At 36.1% G+C, this 24,828-nt stretch overlaps 1 protein-coding gene across 8 annotated transcripts in view; it reads right to left on the reverse strand.

The window, feature by feature from the left end:
* Nucleotides 1–7,102: 7,102 nt before the first annotated feature.
* Nucleotides 7,103–24,828, reverse strand: part of PPP3CB (protein phosphatase 3 catalytic subunit beta) — a 48,084-nt gene continuing 30,358 nt past the window's right edge. For 2 of the 8 annotated variants that reach the window (XM_028481763.2, XM_028481761.2), the window contains exons 10-15: nt 22,636–22,713; nt 18,034–18,060; nt 15,883–15,967; nt 14,959–15,056; nt 10,127–10,156; nt 7,103–8,719 (exon numbers count right to left, since the gene is read on the reverse strand). In XM_028481763.2, the coding sequence (XP_028337564.1) occupies nt 8,541–8,719; nt 10,127–10,156; nt 14,959–15,056; nt 15,883–15,967; nt 18,034–18,060; nt 22,636–22,713 (497 nt within the window). In that variant the 3' untranslated portion in view covers nt 7,103–8,540. The remainder of the gene's footprint in view (nt 8,720–10,126; nt 10,157–14,958; nt 15,057–15,882; nt 15,968–18,033; nt 18,061–22,635; nt 22,714–24,828) is intronic. The other 6 variants (XM_028481762.2, XM_028481764.2, XM_024132089.3 and 3 more) reach the window with 6 other exon arrangements.

A 24,828-nucleotide genomic window follows, 5' to 3' on the forward strand; every position in this document is an offset into this window, starting at 1 on the left:
TCTTCTCCCATTCCTTCCACGAGGGCTGAGTAAACAAAAGGGACTATATTGGAAAAAATAAAACAAATATTTATTGATAAACAGAAAAAATCATTTGCAAAGTACTATAACAGAAACAAATGTGAAAAAATATACTTAACATCTAAATGTCTTAGAGAGACATTAGATACAAACTATAATATAAGGCAGTGTATAAATCCTACAAGAAAAGTGAAACTAAAGCACTAATGGGACATCAGAAGAAGAGAGTCTCTTAGTTGGTGAGCTACAGACAGACTTTATGAAGCAGCAGTTGGAATAGACCATGAAATATGGCAATACTGTGAATACAAAAAGATAGGGAAACAGGAACGCTAAGCACAAAGAAGAGTGTGACCATAACAAATGTAGATGGGAAAATTCTGGGAACTAAGGAACTAGAATGGTTTGAGTTGGATTATTAACTCTAAAGACCTAAGTGTAAGAGATGAAACTATAAAGTCTTAGGGGCTTCCCTGGTGGCACAGTGGTTTAGAATCCGCAGGCCAAAGACGGGCTCGATCCCTGCTCCGGGAAGCTCCCACATGCCGCAGAGCAACTAAGGCCATGTGCCACAACTACTGAGCCTGCACTCTAGTGCCCGCGAGCCACAACTACTGAAGCCTGTGTGCAGCAACGAAGACCCAACACAGCCAAAAATAAATTAATTAAAAAAAATTTTTTTAATGGTAACTTTCATGTTAAAATAAAAAAACTACAAAGTCTAAGAACACAGGGGAAAAGCTTCATGATACTGGATTTGCCAAGTTCTTGAATATGACACCAAAAGCACAAGCAATAAAAGAAAAAATAAACAGGACTATATCAAAATTTTAAAACTTTTGTGCATCAAAGGACAAAGTGAAATGGCAACCCATAGAATGGGAGAAAATACTTGTAAATCATATATCTGATAAGAGATTAATATCCTGAATATGTAAAGAACACCTGAAACTCAACAACAAACAGCCCAATTACAAAATGGGCGAAAGACTTGAATAGACATTTCTCCAAAGAAAATATACAAATTTCCAAGAAGCACATGATATTCAGCACCACTAATCAAAGGCAAATCAAAACCACGGACACCACTTTACTCCCATCAGGATGGCTATCATCAAAAAACTAGAAAATAACAAGTGTTGGTGAGGATGCAGAAAAACCAGAACCTTCCTGCACTGATGGTAGGAATGTAAAATGGTGCAGCTGCTGTGCAGAACAGTATGGCAGCTCTGCAAAAAGTTAAATATAGAATTATCATATGACCCAGCAATTTCACTCTTAGGTATACACCCAAAATAACTGAAAACAGGTATGCAAACAAATGCTTATACACAAATGTCCATAGCAGCACTATTCACAGTAGCCAAAAGGTAGAAACAAACTAAAGGTTATCAAAAGATAAATGAATAAACAAATTGGGAGATATATATATATATATATATACACACACATATATATATACACACATATATATGTGTATATATATCTATATATATATAAATTCAGCCATAAAAAGAAATGTACTGATACATGGTACAATGTGGATGAACCTCAAAAACATTATGCTAAGTTAAAGAAGCCAGACACAAAACGACACATTATATGACTCCATTTATATGAAATATCAAGAATAGGTAAATTCAGAGACAGAAAGCAGATCCGTGGTTGCCAAGGGCTGGGTGGAAGGGGGAATGAGGAGTAACTGATTAATGGTTATGGGCTTTTTGGGGGGGTGATGAAAATGTTTTAGAACTAGATAGAGGTAGTGGTTGCACAACAATGTGAATGTACTCAATGTCATTTAATTGCTCACTTTAAAAGGATTAATTTTATGTTATATGAATTTCACCTCAATTTAAAAAAAAAAGAAAGGTATCTATAGAGATTTTGAAGCTAAAAAATTGTTTTATTCCCCAGATAAACTGCCTCTAGGGACAGGGAAATGAAGGGGATAATGCTGACAGTGGTTGTTTTTACTGTGAATGAGGTAAAAGTTCAAATCAAGAATTGTGTTTTGTTACAAAAATGGTCTGACATTTAATCCTTCTGGACTAGATCTGTTAGGAAAAAACTCCAGAATGATCATTCAGCTGAGATGTAGGTGGCAGAACAATCAAACAAAAACCCTCCCCAAATCATCCACCTAATATCCATTATCTTACAATATGGCTCTTGCAAACCACGGTCCTCAGGTTAATGGAGGAACTAATTTGATTTTCCTTTGTACTTTCTTTCTCCTCGTCCTTTCATTCCACCCCTATTCTCCCCCCTCATCCCACAGATGAACGGCCAGTTTCAGAGTCCACAAAACAGAGATAACTAAGTTCATCTGCATATCATATCTTCTACATTCCCACCAATAAAGAAGAAATTAGACCTAAAGATAGTACATTATTTTAGGATTTAAGGGTTATCTCTCTTTACTAAAGGGTAGATGGAATTGCCTTCAAACCTTAGGACACCATTTCCAAAAACTGACCTGGCTCTTCCCTCCACTTTTTTTTTTTTTTAATTTATTTATTTTTGGCTGCATTGGGTCTTTGTTGCTGCGCGCAGGCTTTCTCTAGTTGCAGGGAGTGAGGGCTACTCTTCGTTGCGGTGCATGGGCTTCTCATTGCAGTGGCTTCTCTTGTTGCGGAGCACGGGCTCTAGGCACACAGGCATCAGTAGTTGTGGCTTGCGGGCACTACAGTGCAGGCTCAGTAGTTGTGACACATGGGCTTAGTTGCTCCGTGGCATGTGGGATTGTCCCGAACCAGGGCTGAAACCTGTGTCTCCTGCATTGGCAGGCGGATTCTTAACCATTGTGCCACCAGGGAAGCCCTTTTCTTCACTTTTAATCACCAAACATTCTCATTACATTCCCAGAACCACTGCAATTCTAGAATAAGTACTTATATGCTGTATCTACCCAGCCCCCTCTGGCAAGACAGCACCTTCTTAAACCTTGAAAGAATGGACTCATCTTTTCTTTACAGGTATGAAGGAAAAGTATCTTTGAGATAAATCAAGAGTCTTAAATTCCAGAAGTAATAATAAATATCTTCCTGATATTCAACCAAAGGCCTTTATTCTGCAATGGAAGCCAATTAAGACCAGAAAGGTACTTATCCACCTTTCCAAAGAGAGGTCTTCCTCCAATGGAAGATTAAGTCCATTGGAAGACTGGCTGAACTGGCTGGAAGTCAAGGGATCACACAGCTTGGGGAGGCATGAAGTTGGTGAAATCGCTGATGCCATATTTTCCTCTGTGTCTAGAGTGGGTTCCTGATACAAATGGATAATTTTCTGGCAGGAAGGTAAGAAGGTGGGAATGAGGAGCCAGGTCTTTGCATTTGCATCTGTATATATCATCAGGCTCATGTCTGAGTTTGTGTACCCAGGCCTTCTGGTTCTAACTTGCCTGCAATGAGGCCTAGTATCCTCCAAGTTCGGGGGTGGGGAGTTGACCTGAGAGAAACAAAGGCAGTGACTTGGGGTCTAATTTATTCCCAGTATATAAGAGAGAGAACACCAACACCAAGGACTGGAGAGGAGAGGAGACATGAACTGGATGGCCTACAAAAACTCTTATCCTTCATCTCTAAATTCTCTAAATTATTAGCTAGCTTATTCCCACACCTAGGTCTCCCATATTCACCCCTCCTTACCACCAACAGCCTCAAATTTCACCTAAATCATAGTCACCTTCTCACCATCTCCAGACCAGTGAGGCCCATCTAATTTTCTCAAATTCACCAGCAAACAAAAAATGTCTTTAGGGAGTAGGGAAGAGAAGGGTGAGTGAAGCTCGTCACTGGGGATCCTCAAAAGGGGTTAGGAAAGAGAAAGAGAAAAGGAGAAACACATTAGAAACATTGCTATTAGGACAACATTCAGCTGCTTTATCAGTGATTAACACTCCCTGGAGTGATAAACGCTTTATTCAACTATAAACTAAACAAGCAGAGGAGTTGATGGAAAAGTAACTTACCCTGCTAAGCCCTCAGCTTCCTTCCTTCTCTCTTTCTTCCAAGTGAAGTAAATGCTTGATCTCCTCAGATCTACGTTGTGGCTGATTTGCAGCTGTCCCTTCATATCACTTTCCTTTGCAAACTGCTGAAATGCTGAGTCTCTGTGATTAGGTATGCCCTGCCAACCAGACAGACAACACTGAATTCTCCCTAACGAGGCAAATAAGGACCTGGCCCCCTGCCCTTGGACTTCTCTCTTTCTGACCTTCCTTCTCTGCCAAGAAGGCTCAGAACTCTGTCAACACTCCCAAACTCACCAAAGGCCAGGCAGGCTGAGGAAAGATGAAGCTTACTGCTTCCTGGACCTCTCTCACTAAGGCAGCATTTCTGCTCCCAGTCCACAACGTCAGGAAAAATCCCTTGGGATTAGTTCAGAAGTCAGTATTTGATTGGAAAAGGTAAACACTAGCCCAGAGGAACAGGAACCCCTAGAGTTCTAGATGTCAATCTAGACACAGGATGTGTTCTCCCAAGCCCAAAGTCCTTTTTATTATAACAAACACTACTCAAACACAACTCAACAGTGACCAACGTAGGTTTAAGTACAAATATGATACCCAGAAAAGGAGAATACAAATGGTCATTTAATGGTACAGAAAGAAATCAATTGTAGGGAAAACATCCAGAATTAATTTGTAAAATTCAATTTCCCTGAAAGGAGAGCAAGGCACTTTCTGAGTGAATGTCATCAGGGGCGTTCCACCTGTTTCTTTTAAAAGAGGAATAAAATTTTCTGGAATATTAAAGTAAGCAAGACCAAAAACACACACTATTTCTAGGAAGAGAAAACAGAAAAGAATCAACTCAAACATCTCATTCCTTCCTGTAATGGATGCTGATCCAGGGAATTTAATTCCACATTTCTAGCTCCTTTTCACTTAGTGCTATCAAGCTCCAGAACCTATCAGAGTTGTTAGTGCAGTGGTCCTATATGACTCTACGACCTGACACTGCTTACATGTGGCCCCAGCTATGTCACTTACCTGCCTCTGTGAACATCAGCAAATTGGGGAACAGAACCACTTGCAATAAGGTCCTGGACCGTGGCAAATAAATCTATGTATGAACAGATGCAGAGAATGGATTCCAAAGGAACCCCAAACTGTAGAAAGCACAAACTACAAGCAGGGAAGGTGGAAGAAAAGTGTTAAGGACGTAAAAAAACATTACATAACATTATGTAGAATAGCTGTGGACAAAGGAAAATCAGTTGCAACAGGCAAAAATCCTGAATAAAATAGGGGTAATTCATTTTAAGCAAGGTTCAGGCCAATTTCAAATTTAAGTGGCAGAAAACTGAAAGGTTTTGAGGTTTGTTAATGGCTGAACTGCAAAAGGTAAAAGAAGTCAGATTGTCTTTTCTAACTCAGAAGTGTCATCTTTGAATATAAAGGGAGATGATATATAGAAAAAAATTGATATTGAATAGTAGTTTACATTTCACCATCATTACTACTGTTCTGGTAGACATTTAAATTTACAATTTAGAAATATCTGAACTTTTCACAATTTGCATTCATCATGAGTTACATTAAAAAAAAAACTTTAAAAGTACTTCTATGGTTTGTTGTGAAACTAGTTAGAAGACAGACTAGAAAGAGCTTCCTATTCAACAAGTAGGAAGGGGGCTTCCCTGGTGGCACAGTGGTGAAGAATCCTCCTGCCCATGCAGGGGACGCGGGTTCAAGCCCTGGTCCAGGAAGATCCTACATGCTGCGGAGCAACTAAGCCCGTGCGCCACAGCTACTGAGACTGCGCTCTAGAGCCCCCAAGCCTAGAGCCCATGCTCCACAACAAGAGAAGCCACCGCAATGAGAAGCCCACGCACCACATCGAAGAGAAGCCCCCACTCTCTGCAACTAGAGAAAGCCCGTGCACAGCAACAAAGACCCAACGCAGCCAAAAAATAAATAAAATAAATTTTTAAAAAAACAAGTAGGAAGGGATCTATGAGGCACTGGGTGATATTCTACCACTCTTAATGTATACCACTTTTTCTGAGTTCCATTCCTTCCTCTTATTTTCTTAATTTTTACCATTAACCCTAATTCTTCTGATTTGCTAATGATGCTTTATGTTTACGCATGATTCCCATAAACACTATATAACCCTAGTAATGGACCTAAGGAACAAAAGAAGTTCCTGCTACCTGAGGTATTAGTTAAGCTCTTAATTTAGAGATGCATAGTTTTCACAGACCAATAACATCAAGAGAATATTTAAGGTATACAGTACATAATAACTGTAAAGGCAGCTCATGGACTGGGATGCAAGTTAATATTACAGCAAGCAGAAGCTGTAATGATCAACAATTTGAGTTCTGTTATATACTTCAGTTTAAATTAACGCTTTTTTTAAAAGTCTTTATTGAATTTGTTACAGTATTGCTTCTGTTTTATGTTTTGGTTATTTTTTGGGCCGTGAGGCATGTGGGATCTTAACTCCTTGACCAGGGATCGAACCCACACCCTATGCATTGGAAGGCGAAGTCTTAACCACTGGACCACCAGGGAAGTCCCTAAATTAATGCTTTATAATGTGCATCATTATAATTATTGTTGAAAAATGTAATTAAAGTTGCTATACAATTATATTATTATAAAATGTTGAACAATATGCAAATTTCGCTCAATTTGCAAAATTCTATACTTATTTTGATTGTGACAAAGAAGAAAGGAGTATAATGGCAGGAAAATGCAGTATTATTCTTTTCTTATTGTTTTAAAACACTTAATAAATTCCAAATACTACTGTAACAAAATTCTAGACAGTAACATTTTCTTTCAATTAAAAGTTAAATGAAACACTGATTTTAAATAATAGATTTAGGCCTATCTATAATAGGCACCCAGAGTGCTCAGTTACTAATGCTCATGTAAAACAAGAATAAGTAAAAAAAAAAAAAAAAAAAAAAGAGCAAAATTTATGAAGACAAGAATTTAATTCATATTACCATGAACTACCCATGAGATAATTTTCTCTGAATATCCCAATTCTACTAACAGGATTTTCTGATTTGCATGAGGTCAAATCAGACTACATCTTCCAAATAAAACCCAACACAGAGATAGGAGCAGCGGCCCATGCATGGAATTTATTGTGTGCTACTGTTTATAAAATACTCAAATAGTCCTGCACATGCATAATATTTCCAACTTAGAAAGGAGACCATACAGGGTGCACTTTCTGGCAAACAAACAATAGATGGTTCCGCTGCCTGGAGCTCTGAGTTGTATTCCAGGGCATGAGGGAAGCAGGCCACCAAAGTAAAGGGAAATACCAAACTACTGTGGCAATCAATACAAGTCAGTAATTGTGAAAAATTAGCACATGGTTCCATTTAGTCTAACCAAGCAGTTCTGTAACTATCAAAAGAAAATGTTCAACATGCAGTCTTGACTTTTATGCTTCCACTAACATCTGAATGACTGAACAGAACTGTTGCTTCTATGCTGCACTGCTTAATCAAAAACACTTCCAGAACACTTTAAAATTTCCTTTGCATCAAAACATAAAATGATAGAAAGCCAGCAGTAAATCACCCTGGTGGCTATTTAAGCAACTTGAGTACTCACAATAAACTAAAATTTCTCATAACATCTAGGTAACCTATACATGTCGTACCTGTACATCATAGGTCTATATATTAAATATTTGCAAAATGAAAACATGCATACACAAAATACGTCAAGTTTTACAGACATGATTTGAATTAAAATTTACTTTGACAATGTACAAACTTCTTTTAAAGTACCTTAAATGAGTAATTCTGTAATTCTTCATAATTCTGAAATTTAGAGATTTTCTTAAATCTCTGGGGTGTAAATCTCAAAAGATCTGGGCAAGAAAGATTCTAAATTAGTTTTTGGATTTGTGTACAAGTAAAAGAGTCTGCCTAGAAATAGGTTATGCATTCATAATTGAAAAATACCAAGACTATATTACAGAATTAGCCACATTTAGGAACTATAGACCTGAGGTTAGCATTTTGTATAAATGCCAACTGGGTTTCTCAGCATTTTGCCCATAATTCAAAACACAGCTTAGTAACCTCGGAAATGTATTTTAAGACCATGCTAATTCATCCTTTAAAGACATTTCATGGGGGAAAAAAAAAAGTCCACATTATCTCTTAGGATTGTATTTGAAGTTATGGTTGAAAAACAAAATCTAATTCTACTGAGGAGAAAAAGAAATCTCATTTGTAAACTTAAATGTGTGAACCACAAGCATAAATGGAGGTGTAGTTGCCCTCCACTGGAAATTGCCCCAAGCCCCTTGCTCACTGCTCTCCACCTTGGCAGCGATGACCCAATCTTATCAGATAGCACAACATGTCCCAGGGCCCTCAAGCCTCCATCCAGGAAGGGGGCTGGGGTCTCAAAAGCACAATGGTTTCTCCAGAGGGACTGTGACATTTACAGTCAGCTTGACCGACCCCTCCAGCTCCTCGGGTGATCTGTCCATTTGGGGCCCGAGATGTGAGAGTCCCTGGGAAGCCGTGGGTCACTGGGTACCATGGTTGCCAGTCCCGTGGTTCTCAGTGGCATGTGCGGTGTTCAGAGAATTGAAACCATCTTGCTGTACAGCATCTTTCCGGGGTGGCATTCTCTCATTGATCCTATCCAAACCCTTTGCCTCTTCAAAACTGCAGATTCTATGTGGTGGAGAGAATCCTCGTATTGCTTAACAAAATGCAAATTTGATAAGTCAGTAATTGAAAAACATTTCTGAGATTTCAAAAACATAATTAATGATTTTTAAGAAGAAAGAAATTAGTTGTACATAGCAACATTTAAATCTTACTTTAACTGAAGGCTATCCCCATTCTAGATTTCCCCTTAAAATGTGAAATGTTTAAACCTAAATATAAACGTGACAGCTTCATAGACGACAAGTGTTACATAGCCTTAAAAAAAAACACACACAAAAATAATCCCCCCTGCCCCCACGACCTCCAGGCAATGGTCTCAGGGTCTCAACCTGACTTCTACTACATCAATTATCTCCTACCTCAGGCCCTAAGATCACCAGTGACTATCACAGTAAGGCAGCAACAAGAGTAGGGGCAAGTGAGGAGGCTAAACAAGGTTAATCCTCAACATACAAATCTGTACCAAGAGCGTGGGAGAAGAAAAGAAAGTTAAAATTTAGCAGATCAGAACTACCTTGGAGGTCAAGGTATTATCACCCCATTACCACCAATATGAAATGAAAAAGGTAGGAAATGCCTCCAGGAGTTAGATCTGTGTTTGGCAGATTGTAAAACGTACTTATAGTTCCATATTTTAGGAGATGTTTTCCTTAATTCACTGGCCATTCACTGCCTGTTCTTTGGAAACCCAAATCAAAATAAACGGCAACCCTCCTCCAATTGTTATGGTTTCTCATTCACTTCATCTGGAGTGATGTATCCTCTATTACTAAAATGTACATAGAAAAAATTTCCATACTATTGGTTATAATCTGGTTGATTTAATATGCAATCCCTGGGACTCAGAGTCTGTGCATGTGAACCAAATAAGTGGTTAGGGCAGCAAAGCTTTCAGCATCGTGGAATACCAAGCTCATACATGATATACGCGGATGTAATACTATCAGCAAACACTAGCCCAGACTGCAGCACAAAATCATAGTGACAGCTCTGCACTCTCAGGTGAATTACTGAAAATGAGTATGTCATTTTAATATCATGAGTATACCAAACCTATATCTAGAGAGGATTTCACTTCAGAATTAAAAAAAGTGAGTAGCACAGAATCATGCAAAATATGGAACAGATCTTTATTTGCAACTGTAAATGCTATAATATTATACCATAACATGCTGTACTCTAAAGAATTCTAGAACATTAAATGCTGGTCGCATTACTATACTAGAAAAGGGAAAAACCCAAATTGTCACTATGGAACTCAGTCTTTGTGATTTAAAAAGAAGAAGAAGAAAAAGATATGACTGTTAAACTTGATGAGTCAGTGAATCTGATTCATCTTGGACTGTGCAAGCTAGAAGTAAGACACACCCACAGGACATTCTCTGATGCCCACCCACACACCACAGATCTCTGCCCAGTGCAAGGACTCTGATCGTACCTTTTTCAGCCTCAATAGCCTCAACTGTGGCTGTACAGAAGTGAGCAGAGGCATGCAAAATGAATGAGAGAGATGAGAAGGGTCATATCGTACAGCAGAAAAGGCAATGATCACTTAAAATATAACAGTACCCCATACTACATTATCATTTACAATTTAACATATATAGTACCCGTATTAGAGAGCCCCATCCAATCCCCCAATTCCTGACACAGCACAGTTTACACACAGCACTAAGACACCATCGCTCAGAGCACAGAACACATAGACCTATTGTAAACACAGACACCTCAGCATCCATGCAAATGCACACCAGTATTAATTACCCGTCTTGAATTCAGTATTTTGATGACCTTAGAATTTTCCAACATGTTTATTATGTCACATCCATCACAATCACAAGGAAATTCTCTAGAGTGAAATTATGATGGTAGAATTGTAGCAGAGCAAACAGAAGGAGATTCTTTTCTTTCATGTCTAACTGAAATAATACTTATCACCAGTTGGTTCCCTAAGATATAAACTAGAAGGGGTCAGCAATGCTTTTCCTGTCACTTCTAATTCATAGGGCAAAGCATAAGCTGCAAAAGTTGGTATGGCTACAACGAAATTTATGGTCAGTAAACTTAGTGAATTACTCTAATTAGAACAGTTCCATAGTGCTGTCCTCTGTGGGTAATCTAAAAGGACTCCTCCTGTCTACTAGGAACTTCCTTTCTATTATAATTGGTTTTACAAATATCTAAAGATATCTAAAGATATCAACATATAACATATATAAAAATCCATTAATGTTCAGCGTATCACAAACTCAAATCTACCTCAGGTACTAACAGCCTCATGTGAAGATAAAAAGGCTACTGAGCATATTTTCAAGCCCATCTACCAACTAGAGAGGAATCAAGAGATAGAACTGAGGTCTTACAGGCAATAAATCCTATTCATTTCATGATATGGACATATATATAGGTCATATAAATGAGAAATACATTCTTGGTATAGCCTGTCTCTGGCCCATTTAGAGAATTTCAACATATTTAGTCATACATTTTTTTGTAGTCAAAGATTCTTTTGGTTCATTTCTGGGTTCAATCTGTATAAAGCACTCACACTGAGGACCAGGACCGAAGATTGCAGAGGACATTATTGCCTGATAATACTGCCAAGTCTCAATTCTTACTTTACCCAAAGTGCACAAACTCATAATATTTATAATGATAATGTTCCATCCCTTCTACTTTGCTTCTTCACAGATAGGCCAATTAGAATAATTATTCCTAAAATGAACTTTTAGCAGTACACGATTTAGAAATAATAAAATTTATCCAAAGCAGTTATTAATATGAAAGGACACTGATGAATCTAAGGAATTAAAGAAGGCTAAATTAGATGTTTGTAATCTCAATCAGATAGTAAAGTGGGGACCCCCAAAAAAGAAGCATAAACACTGAATAAAGGAAGAATTAAATTTTCTCAACTGTTAAATCGTATTACAAATTAAAGCAGATATACTTATTGTATACCCAATGTACTTATTTAAATCACCATTTAAAAAATCTAGCCCTGTACAGTTGGAAAATACTCTTGGAATTTGTCCAGACAGAAAACTGGGATAAATGACCCACCTCTACTGGATCAGCCCTGGAATTCCTATTCTTCAAAACATGGACTATTTTCTTTATAATTTAGAAATTAAATAGGGAAAAATAAAATGCCTACCAGAATCTACGTTTTAAAGAGCTTGTGGTAACAGAAGTGATTTTATATGAGATATTTCATAATTTGTATTATATATAGTAATAAATTAAAAATAAAAAACTGATTATCACTGTAAGAATTAGTATCTGAGTATGTCAATAGTTTAAAAGTCTATTAAAATTTTTTTCAAATTATGAAAATGACAATACACTTTTGGGGGCTTTTAATTTTATATGCATTTTCTAGGTCAATTTATAATCTCTGCTCTTTCCCAAGGCCTCTAAATGCTCCTAAATCCTTTTCAGGACACAAAATGTACATCACACTCAAAATTGCATACCATGTTAAGCTTGAATGCTTAGAATTCAAAGATCACTTGAAGCTTACATATTAAGCTGGAAAGAAAGAGATCTGATAATTGCACAATTCTATCTGAAAAGCACTATTTTTCCTCAATTTTTTTCAGTTTTATGGGGCATCTTGACATGGCCTTACTAAGTTTGAGTGTAATGCTGTTTCAAACTGTGTTCCTCAATACTACACAGGATAAGTGACCAAGAGGAACTGACCTTACTATAATATAGATGGCCACATATTTTCTCATATAGGTCCTCATGAAGGTAGCATTATAACGGCTAGCTCCCAATCAAACTTCCAAGAAGAAAATGCACATAAAATATGATTATCAAATCCTACTCCAACAGAGTTATGCAGTTTGTAAAAACATTTGAGAAATATCATAAATTAACTGTAAAGTTATTGATTAGACAATTTCTACTTTCTGACAATAGGACGGAGGTCTTAGGATTTTAAAACTTTCTTTTTGCAATACTTAGCTCTCAGGTATTCACGTCAGGGGTCATGTCTACTAAAATTTTAAATGTTTCATAAATTTTTAAAAATCACATGGGTGATCATACTTCTCTATGAGTTTTGTTATTTGTTTCAAAATGGGTTTGTCTTATGCTAGAGAAATCACTTCAACCAAATGTAAACCGCACAATCAAGATCCATTGCTGACAGAGCTAGGGAGCTATCTAGTTTCCCAAATTGGACCCCTTAAGCTCAGCACCATCCAGTAACTCACTCTACGCCGGGAATAGACAGTCCCTTCAGTAAAGCCAATCCTTCCCTGCAGTTGGGGGTGATTTCAAAGTTGGAAGACTGAGCTTCAGGCTGCATGCAAATTAAGAATAAATAGATGTGCTAAGCTCTCAACAAAGCATGTAATTAGCAGGTGCTAATTGCGAAATCTGAAAGAATGGTTTGCTGTGGATACAATATAAAAGTAACAATATATCCAAGGATAACTGAGAGATGACCTTAGTTTAGATTTATTTAAGTATGAGACCCTTTTGGTTTTCTTTTCCTTTTCTGAACAAACAGGAGGAAGGATATGGAATTTTTCAAGTTATTAAAATTCATCCTTTTCTATTAACATTCTTGCTAGTTTTATTGAATGTTTAAGGTCTTCTTAATTTGTTTTAATGAAACTCTTTTTAGCTCATTTTCCTAATGTTTACAAGATAATAAGAAAAATGAAGGGCAAGAAATATAAAGAGAATCAAAGCAGATTTTTTTAAATCAAAAAAAGAAACCTCATTCAAAATGAAAATTTGAAGCTATAATTTCAAAACATACTTATATATCTCACATATACCGGTAGTGGTAGCAGACAACACAATAACATATAAATAGAACATGTATAGGCTACAAGTAGAAATTATTTGTCTACAGAAAAATTCTTTTTATTTATTTAAGCATTTATTATGAGACCGAGTGAAATGAAACTGTGAAAAGTCAATCTAATTTAAATTTATTCAAAATTTAAAATTAAAATTTCCTATTTTTTTGCCTTAAAAATTTGACTATTTACAACACCAAACATGACTAAGAAAACATCAGATCTGTTGCTTCCTACTTTAATACAACAATGACCCTTGGAGGGCTGTCAAAAGTGACTACAATAAAACATAAATTAAGGCTTTACATATCACATTTTCTACTTTCCAACCACAAGGGAAAGAAATCTAGACTTTCAGTTATTGGGTATAGTCTATAACATTCACATCACTTTCTTCTATTTAATCTGTAATGGGCTTTCAAAAAGTTAACCCAGTATTTACACAAATATTTACTCCAAAAAAACTTAAGTTTTTTTTTAAAATATAAAATATTCAATGAGCCAGATTACAGGAATGCTTTACGTATAATTCTTTTTATTTTCATGCAAAATAAAGGCACACTTAATAACACCCTTTCAATTTTGACTTACAGGATTTAAATTCCACCCCTTATAACAATAACTTAATATCTAATGTTACATTCATGTTCAGAATGCACAAAGTACAGCAACAAATGCAGCAAACCTCAAAACAAGGTGCTACAAAGTTGCTTCTACATCAAGACAGACAAGTGTCTGATAGAGTAATTTAACTTAACATACTTTTACAGACATACAGCTAACCTAAAGAAAGACAGACAGATTTAGGAAAGCAGCTACATCTGCAGAGGAAGGAAACAGCGTGTTACAGACAGTCAATTATACATAGAACATTTGACAAACACCACAGAAAACAAACTTTGGCATCATTTACCAGGGTACAAAACCTTGCACAAATGTTTTGGCAAGTGAAGTGCATAAGTAATGTTCTGGGGCTCAAGCAGATTGTTAATTCTAAAATTAACATCTGAAAATATAAGCACAGTCTAATACAATTACATAAATTAGAAAGATAAAAAAATAAGAAACTTGGAATTACATTTCCATTTAAGTAATATGGATATCCTTGATTCACATTCTGAAGCTGAGGCTTTATAAAGAAAAGGGTGCATTAGACAAACGAATAAATATTTCATACATTATGATATGAGTTATTCCCATATCATTTCATGAAAAGCTGAGAGACTGATCATTATTTTCAATTGAAAGGAATACCCATTCTATCATTTTCTGCCCTGGTCAGGTTATTAGTCAGACACTACCTATCATATAGTATTCTGCTTGTATCAGCTGCTGAGACAAGAACTAAAAAGCAGAAAGAATTCCCTGCATGCATTAGGTGTATTGTTAGCAAAAGAGTGAGGTGTGCCCCAGTCCATCTGAGGCACAGCAAGTTGCATAACATCATTACCACTTTGCAGGGTCTGCCGTCCTCCAGCTAACACTCCACTAGGCAACATCCCTGTGGGAGTCAGGCCCTTGAGTGTCAGCACACTTTCACTCTCCTCCCTATAGCAGAGAGATATAACAAATATCAGAGACTTCCAACAAGTACTTAGGTTAAAAGAGGAGATGGGGCCCAGATGTAGGCCATGTATGTAACTTATGACATTCATTGCTATTACCATATTTTCCTCAATTCCAAGATACACATTTTTTCCACGTTCTAAATGTTTCATATATGAGGGTATGCCGTACAACTGAGACATATATTGTTCTTCCTGAAAAGCTTTATTAAATATGAGGTGAGATTCATCACCAATGGGTATCATGAAATTGATAAAATATGGTATTTCATGTCTGATATAAGCAGTTTTGCAAACAGATTTTTAAGGACTAACCCATTCATGTGCACCCTTAAACCTGGTCTTCCTGAATTAACCCCAGGAAGACAATTTGTGACTCCAGCAAAAAGGACTTCCTTTATAGATGAGCAAGTTCATCAGGAACACTCTAAAAAGTGCCCCTCCTCCTTATTATGCTCTAATTTTAAGGTGTAGATCTAATACTTTCATCACAGAAGGACAAGAGATACCAAAGGTGAACAATAATAATCACAAGGGTCAAAAGTACTAGTTTCAGGGGCTTCCCTGGTGGCGCAGTGGTTGAGAGTCCGCCTGCCGATGCAGGGAGCACAGGTTCGCAAAAAAAAAAAAAAAAAAAAATACTAGTTTCAAAGGGACCTATGTTCCCCTCTTCAACATGTAAGTATACAACTTCTTTATAGAAAGAATGCTACTATATTGCTTTTAGATATCAAACAGGACACCGCTTATAATAAAGTAAATTAAAAGTGATTTCTGTAAAACAAATCATTGGGAAAATACATCATTACCTGAGAACAGAGAAGACCCTTGCCATCTTGCCAATTGCTCGAATTTTGTTTCTTATGATTTCTTTCCGGGCTGCAGCTGAACCTACTTTCAATGGAATAAATAGAAAGAAAGACTCAAGTTTAGGGCATCCATACTTGCACCATTCTATTAGCCTGCTTCACTCTCATCTGAACCAACACCAAGCCCTTTGCCACCAGCTCACATGGAAGAAACTAGATGAACTCATGCCAAAAAGCTTCTCTTTCAATGTTTAGCTCAGCACTGATCTAATACTGGGATCTGACACAGATACAAATGAAAAGTAATCAGCCAACTTTATCACTCTCACACTACTGACTAACCAGTAAAACAGCAATGGGAAAGAAACTAGAGTCCAACCTGTATCACAAACCAGAGGACAAAAAAATGGTAACAATTCTACAGTCTTTGTTTAATTCTCATGAGAGCCTATGGCATGCAGACTAACAGACTAGAACTGGTCATAACCTTTAGACTTCTGTTTGATTATCATAAAAGCCTTTGACATGCAGGCTGGAAATAACCCATCATACTGTGACAAAAGAAGCTTCCTTGCTCAAAGTTGGTCTGAAAACAGTGATATGAAGCAACTACTGGGCAGGTGACCCAGAATGAGGGACCATAGCAGCATTTCAACAATGTACATCTCAACCTCATGGACTAGGTGTCCTCTAAGGTCACGCAAATATATACAAGCTTTTACATCCCTAGGTGAGTATGACACAAGGAGAGTGAGCAATGAGAAAAGACTCCCCAAAAAACATGGCTAAAGAATCACTAATGCTTCATCTCCAAAGGGCCAGCTGTGCTGCCTATCACTGATACAGAAGAGAATATATCAAAATAACTGAATCTTTGCCTGAATAAAGACTCAAAGGTTGTTATCTTCCTTCCCTTGGCCTCCAGAAAGAACAACAACAATCTCAGTCCTGTTATCTCATATACAGCAACTAGAATCACTCTGGACCCAAGAGTGTGGTTCCTTAGAACTGTGCTTCAACATGATGAAAACAAACATATGGAAGCACCGTGGTTGAGGAGAAGGTTAAGGAAAGACTAAAGACACTAGACCAAAAGGGGCCTTAGGTACACAGAGGTCTGAACAACCAAAAGTCTTTTGGGCTAGAGCATCTTATTTAAAATTCAAGCAGTCCACAAATACATATAATTAAAAACTAAGATGACGACTGGACCTTACTGCAAGGAAACAGAAAAAGAAATCCAATTTCAAAGATGAAAACAAAAGACATATTTTAGAGAAAATAGGCTCCACAACCATGTTTATGATGCTCTAAGTGTAATATTATGAGTGCTGAAGCTATAGCTTTTACAAATCCAAAACTGTGTAGGTCCATGGTACTACACAGGTATTTTTAAGATGCCAAAAAAATTACTTAAAGTCTCAAAATCATAGAATATTGGAATTTGAAGACATTAGAGATACTGCAAAGTTCAATTTCCTCATTTTATAGACAAAGAAACTAACTTTACTAAGTGTCTTGTCCAAGGACATAGGGTAAGTCTGATTCTCTTCAAATAAATTAATATATTTTGTTTTAAAATTGACAGAATTTTTGAAATAGCCAGACTGGGGGAGAGGAGTACGGAGATGGGGGAGGATGGCTGTAATGAGATACATTCACATTTTCAGCCTTAATTTATATATCTATAAAACTGAATGATATGTAAACTATACTGATTTCAAATTAAAAATTCACTGGAATATAAAAACACTTTACAAATCAGGATTTTAAATCAGTCTACAAACACATCATGCATAATATTAAAGTAAATGTCCACAGTAAAATTACTTTGGGGAATCAGACAGACAATCAAACACCCCTAGTCATGCAGGGAAAAGTACAAAACATTACAAATAAGCAAAAGAATGAAATTTTAAAACAGAGGAATGAAAAAGAGGGAAAAATATTTCCATGCACAGAAAGACAGATATCTTGGAATATGACTTCTAAAAACATCAAATTCTAACTTAGATAAAACTTAAACTAAATTTGCACAAGGCCCAAGAGGACTCTGCATAAATATACTTAATGAATACACAAACTTACATGGACATGAGAATAACTTATGAAGTCATATTTCAAAACAATGTTACTCTGTCTGGTCTGTACCTTTTTTATTGCCATATATGAGCCGTTCTTCAGATGGAGAGTCCAGAAAAAAGGAAGTGAATGATGGAGAAAAGGTGGTTGAGACAAATAAAAAGATAGAGATTTAACTTGGCAGTGGTACTAAAGAATGAATGTAGAAAGAAAGGGAGAAAAATGAAGGTCCTCATACTTGAAATTTGAAAAATGTAGTACTGTAAGATCTGGCAAATAAAGGAGGGATGCCACTGGGTAGAGCTCTAAAGGAAAGATTTCTTAAAAGATATGTGTTCAGAAGAAATTATGGACAGAATGACTATAATATTTGATGAAAGTAGACAAATTAGGGACAGAAAAAAACACGTGAAAACACATAAGACTGATAAAAGACTGTGCTAACAACAATCGCACATTTATATTAATACCCTTAAGGAAATGTGTCACCCATGGAAGTATGTTAAGTGAAAGGTAATGACACAAATGAGATACAAACTCATGTGGTTCTTCAAGGACACCAACATCTGCAAAATCTGTAGCATACACAGAGAAATGTAGGTAACTTTATAAACTACCTCAGTGGAAAACCTTACCCACTCCCAATAAAGGAAAGGCTAAGCCTCCCACACTCAGTAATAACAAGAGCACACAATTTCTTGAATCAGAATTGTGGAACTTTTGCACATACTCAGGATCAACAGTATGTGCTGTCTGTTCCCAATCCAATCTGGGAGTTTGAGGGACATCTTTTTGCACAAATAGCAACAGATTGTTTCAAAGCAAGTAATAGCTCTTAGAGTAGGCAGCAGAGATGTCTCATTTGAGCTTTTCATTCTAATGCTGAGATACATGATTCCATTATAGAAAATGCAAAGTTTTAGTTTAGTAAAACTATAACACATATGGATTATGTATTTCCTTTACCAAACTCAAGACAAAAGATAAATAACTGAAAGAAACAGTATGATTCTAAATATCATAGAAATCAGTGTTCATAAATTCCCTTTAATGATTACATAACACCTCTAAAAGGAACACTATATGCATTTACACATGCAATATGTTTATGCAAATTTTTACCTTTAAAAATAAACCCACATGTACATTAAACAATACAGAATACCAAAGGCCATCACTTAAGAAGAAAGAGAGTCTTATTCCTTTAGCCAATTTCAGCCTTGAATATGCAAAATCTACTCTTTCCTTCCTCCCAGTGGGAAATGTCCAATCCTGTTCTTTCCCTTCCCCCACAGAAAAGCTAAACCCTTATTGTGTCTCCACAGCAATCCCCAACCCAACAAGTTTTCTTTCTAAGTCAGATTTCTTCCCAGGCCCAGTCCATAGCATGGTTCCACTGCTGAGTAGGAAAAGGGGAAGGAGAGGAGAGAAGGTATGCTATCATGCTCAAAGGAAAGAAGAAAAGATAGGGTTAAGGGGAAGAAATAAGGGAATATGTATAAGAAAGGGAAACAAATGCAGTTCCAGTAGCTCTTTTCCCTATCCCATCCTAGTATCTATCCTAAACTCCTCCCCTTTCCTCCATTCCTCAAGGTTCTTTCTACCCCAAACCACTCTCATTCCTTGATGCAAACTCCCAGACCCATATTCTTAAAATTTTCTTGGCGTCCCTGCTCTTAATACTTGGTAGTGTAAGGGTGAAGAAGTGTGGAGTAATTGCACCTGCCATGTTGGCAGTGAAGGGAGATCTATTTCTAGTATTCAAAGTGGAACTCAGTGTATTTTCCCATAGAAACATTGTCATAAATGGGGCTTACGAATTTTTTAAATTACTTAAGAGTGGGAAAGAATTTTCATCCTCTCTATTCCCTCAATCTATGGAAGAGAAGATTTTGAGAAGTTAGGTGACTTTCCCAAGATTACACAGCTAGTATAATGGTAGCACCAAGACACCTGAACCACTGATCCTTTTCACTAAACTACAGTGCCTCTTTAATGATCAAATTTGATTCATCTCTGGAGTTTAAGAATGATATAACAAGTTGATAAGTAAGCATAATTTATCATTAATATGAAAAATGTTGATAAGATACATAAAATCTCATTAGAAGGAATATAATAAAATTTTATATTTACTCCTGGTTGAATTCCCAAAAATGATTCAGTGTCTATCTTCTTATAAATCATCAGTATCTAAACCAAGTACTATATTAGACTTAACAAGGAAACTTTTTCCCTTTTTACTATAGAAAGAGGACTAAAGCATCACCTATCACTACTCCTATTTAACACTATTAACAATATTGATACAAAATTTTTGAAGAAAAAGAAGTAAAAGGTAAAAATGTAGAAAATAAACAATATCAGCCTTATGCAAATGACATATTTTTTAAAGTTAAGGAAAACAAAAATTACCGTAGGAAGTAATTCTGCTGATCCAACTTGTTGAACATAAGATAAACCCACAAATATATAATTCCTTTATACAGTCAGAGAATATAAGAGAGATACCAGTTGCAATAGTAATAAGAACATAAAATACTGAAATATTAATTTAACTTGGTAATAACAGATTTTTCCCAAAGAAAAACTATATAATTTTAAATAAAATAATTATATATTAAATATATTAAAAGGAGTAATTATAGTAAATGAACTAATTATATAGAGCAAGAGATTTTGATCTCAGTTTAGAAAATTAAATATTATTTTTTAAAAACTTCCTAGATTCAGATATAGATTTAATGTAACACCAATTAAAACTCCTACTAGATAGTTCACAGAATTTGACAAATTAACAGAAAACTCTATTGAAAAAATTAGTGGAACATGTACAAAAATTATTTCATTATATTATTGATCATTACATCAATACCTATAACATTATGAAGTAGGAACTATTATCTTCATTCTGAAGATAAAAAAACTGAGGCTCAGAAAGGTTAAGTAACTTGCCCGAGGTCACATAGCCATTATGAGGAACTAGAATCTGAACCCAGAACTAGTCTTACAACAGTGATTGCAGAACAGGGAAAATAAATATTAAAACTTTAAAAATTTTATGGAAAAGACAGATATGATGAAATATGTTAGAACTAAAAGCTTCTACAAGATATCAGAGAGAATTAAAATAAGGAAAAATTAATATTATTCATTAAATCTTATTATCCAAACAAAAAAAGAACTGATATAAGTTAATTTATTTCAAAGAACAAAACTATAAACCAGAGTAAAAGCACATCCCTGCCTGCCACCAACAGATGGCACTAGCAGACACCTGTATATAGTCATTTTGTGCTTTCAACTAATGGACTTAAAACTGTGGTTAAGAATCAAACCTGTTTGTAAGTAGAGAAATTTCTAAACAGTTTTTACTCAGATTTTACTTGTTAAATGGTCACTTGACAGGGACAGTTTACATAGTTGGGAAAGCAGATAGTAATTTCTCCCTTAGCATCATGAGAATTCAAAGAAATGTAAATTAAACCAACTGTAATTTATAGCCACCAAGCAAAACAAGTAAAAACAACCAAAACCCAATTAGGTGGGCCTGTGAAGAAATACAGGTCTATAGATTCATTGCTAGAAACACTTCATATTGGTCCAATTCTTATGCAAAGTAATCTGGCAGTTCATAGCTAAAAAAATGAAGCTAAAACTCTTCATTCTCTTTAACTCTGTAATTCTCTTCAAGAAATGTATTCCAAGAAGGAAAATTAAAACTATTGTATGAATATGTTTACTGCATGCTATTCATAATAAAGATAATTTAAAGCAACCCAAATGCCAAACAATATAATATTAACTACAAAGATTATGGTATATTAATATACTTAGAAATATGTAGGTATCGAATTTTACCAATACGTAGACCATGTTTAATACATGGAAACATTTATATACTAATTAAAACTATGAAAAGTATGCTGCAACAAAGACGTGAGGGGCGTATGGAAGGGAATAAAGAGTTTTCAGCTTACAAACTGTTTATGTTTTTGTTCATTCAGTTAATTAATATAAATATTTAAATTTAAGTTCTAAATAAAAACTTCAGAACATAAAAATAAAAGTAATTTTGTTTCTATTATATTAGTTTATACTATATAAATAAATGTGCATTAGGTACACAGGCTGGTTGGCTTACATAAGAACTAACAACCATGTATAACTTTGTATGGAAAAAATGCTTGCTGAATTTTAAACTAAACTAACAAGTGGTCTCTTAGAACATAACCACTCATAAATTGAGAACAGCTTACTTTGAGTTTTCAAAGGAAGAAGTGACAACGGCATTGGGTATTCAGGTATGTTTCTGATGCACTAAGAATACAGCACCAAGGAAACAAAAAGCATTTTTATCCTCCCTTCTCTAAGTAGTGTCCATATTCATGAAGAACCACATTCTTTTAGCACTTCAATTTTCCTTTCCTTCTGTTCTTTCTTCCAGATTTCCCCTTTCCCTAAAGTCATTTTCTTCCCCATACCAACAGAAAAAAAATTACTAAAATGATTTTAAAATCTTAAAATAAATAATATCTGAAAAACTGACTTGTCACTTATCAAATAGCATAGCCATTTGAGAGCAATGACTATATTTTACAAGAGTATATAAAGCTGGGCAGTTAAAAGATACTATTTTACAATAAAAAACAGTAAAATGAATAGTCATACCATCAAACTGGTCTTCTCCTTCAGTCATAAGTTCATCATCAGAGCAAATACTCAGAACATTTACCAACATTTCTGTCACTATTAAAAAAAAAAGTTACACATTAGTTTATCATATTCAACTATCTATATGTATAGAGGGCAACTATTTATACAAATGATCCAAGAAGACTAACATATTCTGATAGCAGAAATGATGGAATTAAAAGCTATAAGGGCTTTCAAAATGAAAGAAATTAAGTGGCTAACAAGCCCGAGAGATTCTTTATGGAATAAGTTTTCAGGTCTCTCAGGAAAAAAAAAAATGAAGCCCCCACAGGGATAAGAACAGGGATGAATAACATCTAAATACATACATTTAAATTCTTCATATATGGATACAGCATTAAGGAGTAAGAAAGGGATATCCCTGGTGGTCCAGCGGTTAAGACTCCGTGCTCCCAATGCAGGGGGCCCGGGTTCGATCCCCAGTCAGGGAACTAGATCCCACATGCCGCAACTAAGACCCGGCATGGCCAAGTAAATAAATACATATTTTTTTTAAAAAGGAGTAAGAAAAAACCATGGCACAGTTCCACTGTTTCAAAAAGTTTCAGGATTCAATCTTTTAAAAACTGGCTCCAGCAATTCCCCTGAAACTTAATTCTTAAGACTACTAATGACTATCTAACAACTGGAACCCATGGTTCTTTCTTAGGTTTAATTCTCCTTCACTGTTCTATATATTTTTTTGCCTTCTCTTTTCCCTTGGTTTCCAGGATTCTACTCTTCTGGTTTCTCTACCTTTCAGACTATTTCTCTCGCAAATTTGGACATTCTCAAGATTCTCTCTGCAGTCCGGTTGTTTTTATATGTTCAATCTCTTGGTGATTCCATCCATTATTATATATTTTCAACTATCACCTTTTGAAGATGATTCCAAATTCTTTATTGCCAGTCTCGACCTCCCCTTCAATCTCTGGATATCCCTGCTGGTTTTATTGCCAACTGACTCAGACTATTTGTATATCGTCTGCTTCCCCTACTAAAATGAAAGCTTCATGAGTGCAGGGTGCTGTTCTGTTTACTACTGCATCCCCAGAGCCTGGTACCATGCCAGGCACATGAGAGGCATACAGTAAATATCTGACAAATTAGTAAATAAAAAAATTAAAGGTATAAGCAAATTTCAATTAATAATAAAAACGCCTATTGAATATTAGCCCCTGGATGTCCTGATGGCACCTTGAAATGAACACATTCAAACAAAATTCAATACTGCCCCTATTACTTCCCCTATAGTATATTAATAGCACACCACATGTCAGGCACTGTGCTAAAGCTCTGGGATTCAGATATAAAAGGACCAGTCTCTACCCTGCAAAAGCTTACTAACTACTAAGGATATATAGTTATATATATATACATATTATATCACAAAAAAGTGATGAGCACTATGCTGTAAGTACGCAGAGTTATGCACAAGATCTGCTGAAGAAAAGAAGGCTTTGGGGACTTCCCTGGTGGAGCAGCAGTTAAGAATCCGCCTGCCAATGCAGGGGACACAAGTTTGATCCCTGGTCCGGGAAGATCCCACATGTCACGGAGCAATTAAGCCTGTGTGCCACAACTACTGAGCCTGCACTCTACAGCCCGCAAGCCACAACTACTGAGCCCGCATGCCATGACTACTGAAGCCCATGCACCTAGAGCTCATGCTGTGCAACAAGAGAAGCCACCACAATGAGAAGCCCGCGTACCACAACGAAGAGTAGCCCTCGCTCACTGCAACTAGAGAAAGCCCACGCGCAGCAATGAAGACCCAACGCAGCCAAAAATAAATAAATAAATTTATTAAAAAAAAGAAAAGAAGGCTTTTGGTAGAGGAATCATAAAGTAGAAATTTGCCAGGTGGAGAGGGCAGATAAAGCATTCTAAACAGAAGTTAGAAAAAGTATGAAGAAGTCATATAGATCAGTGGAATAAAATTGAGTCCAGAAATAAAACCTCACGTTTAAGGTCAACTGATTTTCAACAAGGGTGCCAAAACAATTCACTGGGGAAAGAATAGTCTTTTCAACAAATGGTGCTAGAACAACTGGATATTCACATACAAAAGAATGAAGTTGGACCCCCACTTCACACAACATATACACACACACACACACACACACACACAAAGTCAAAAAGGATCAAAGACCTAAATGTAAGAGCTAA

Source organism: Physeter macrocephalus, chromosome 20, assembly GCF_002837175.3.
Source record: "Physeter macrocephalus isolate SW-GA chromosome 20, ASM283717v5, whole genome shotgun sequence".
Lineage (NCBI taxonomy): Eukaryota > Metazoa > Chordata > Mammalia > Artiodactyla > Physeteridae > Physeter > Physeter macrocephalus.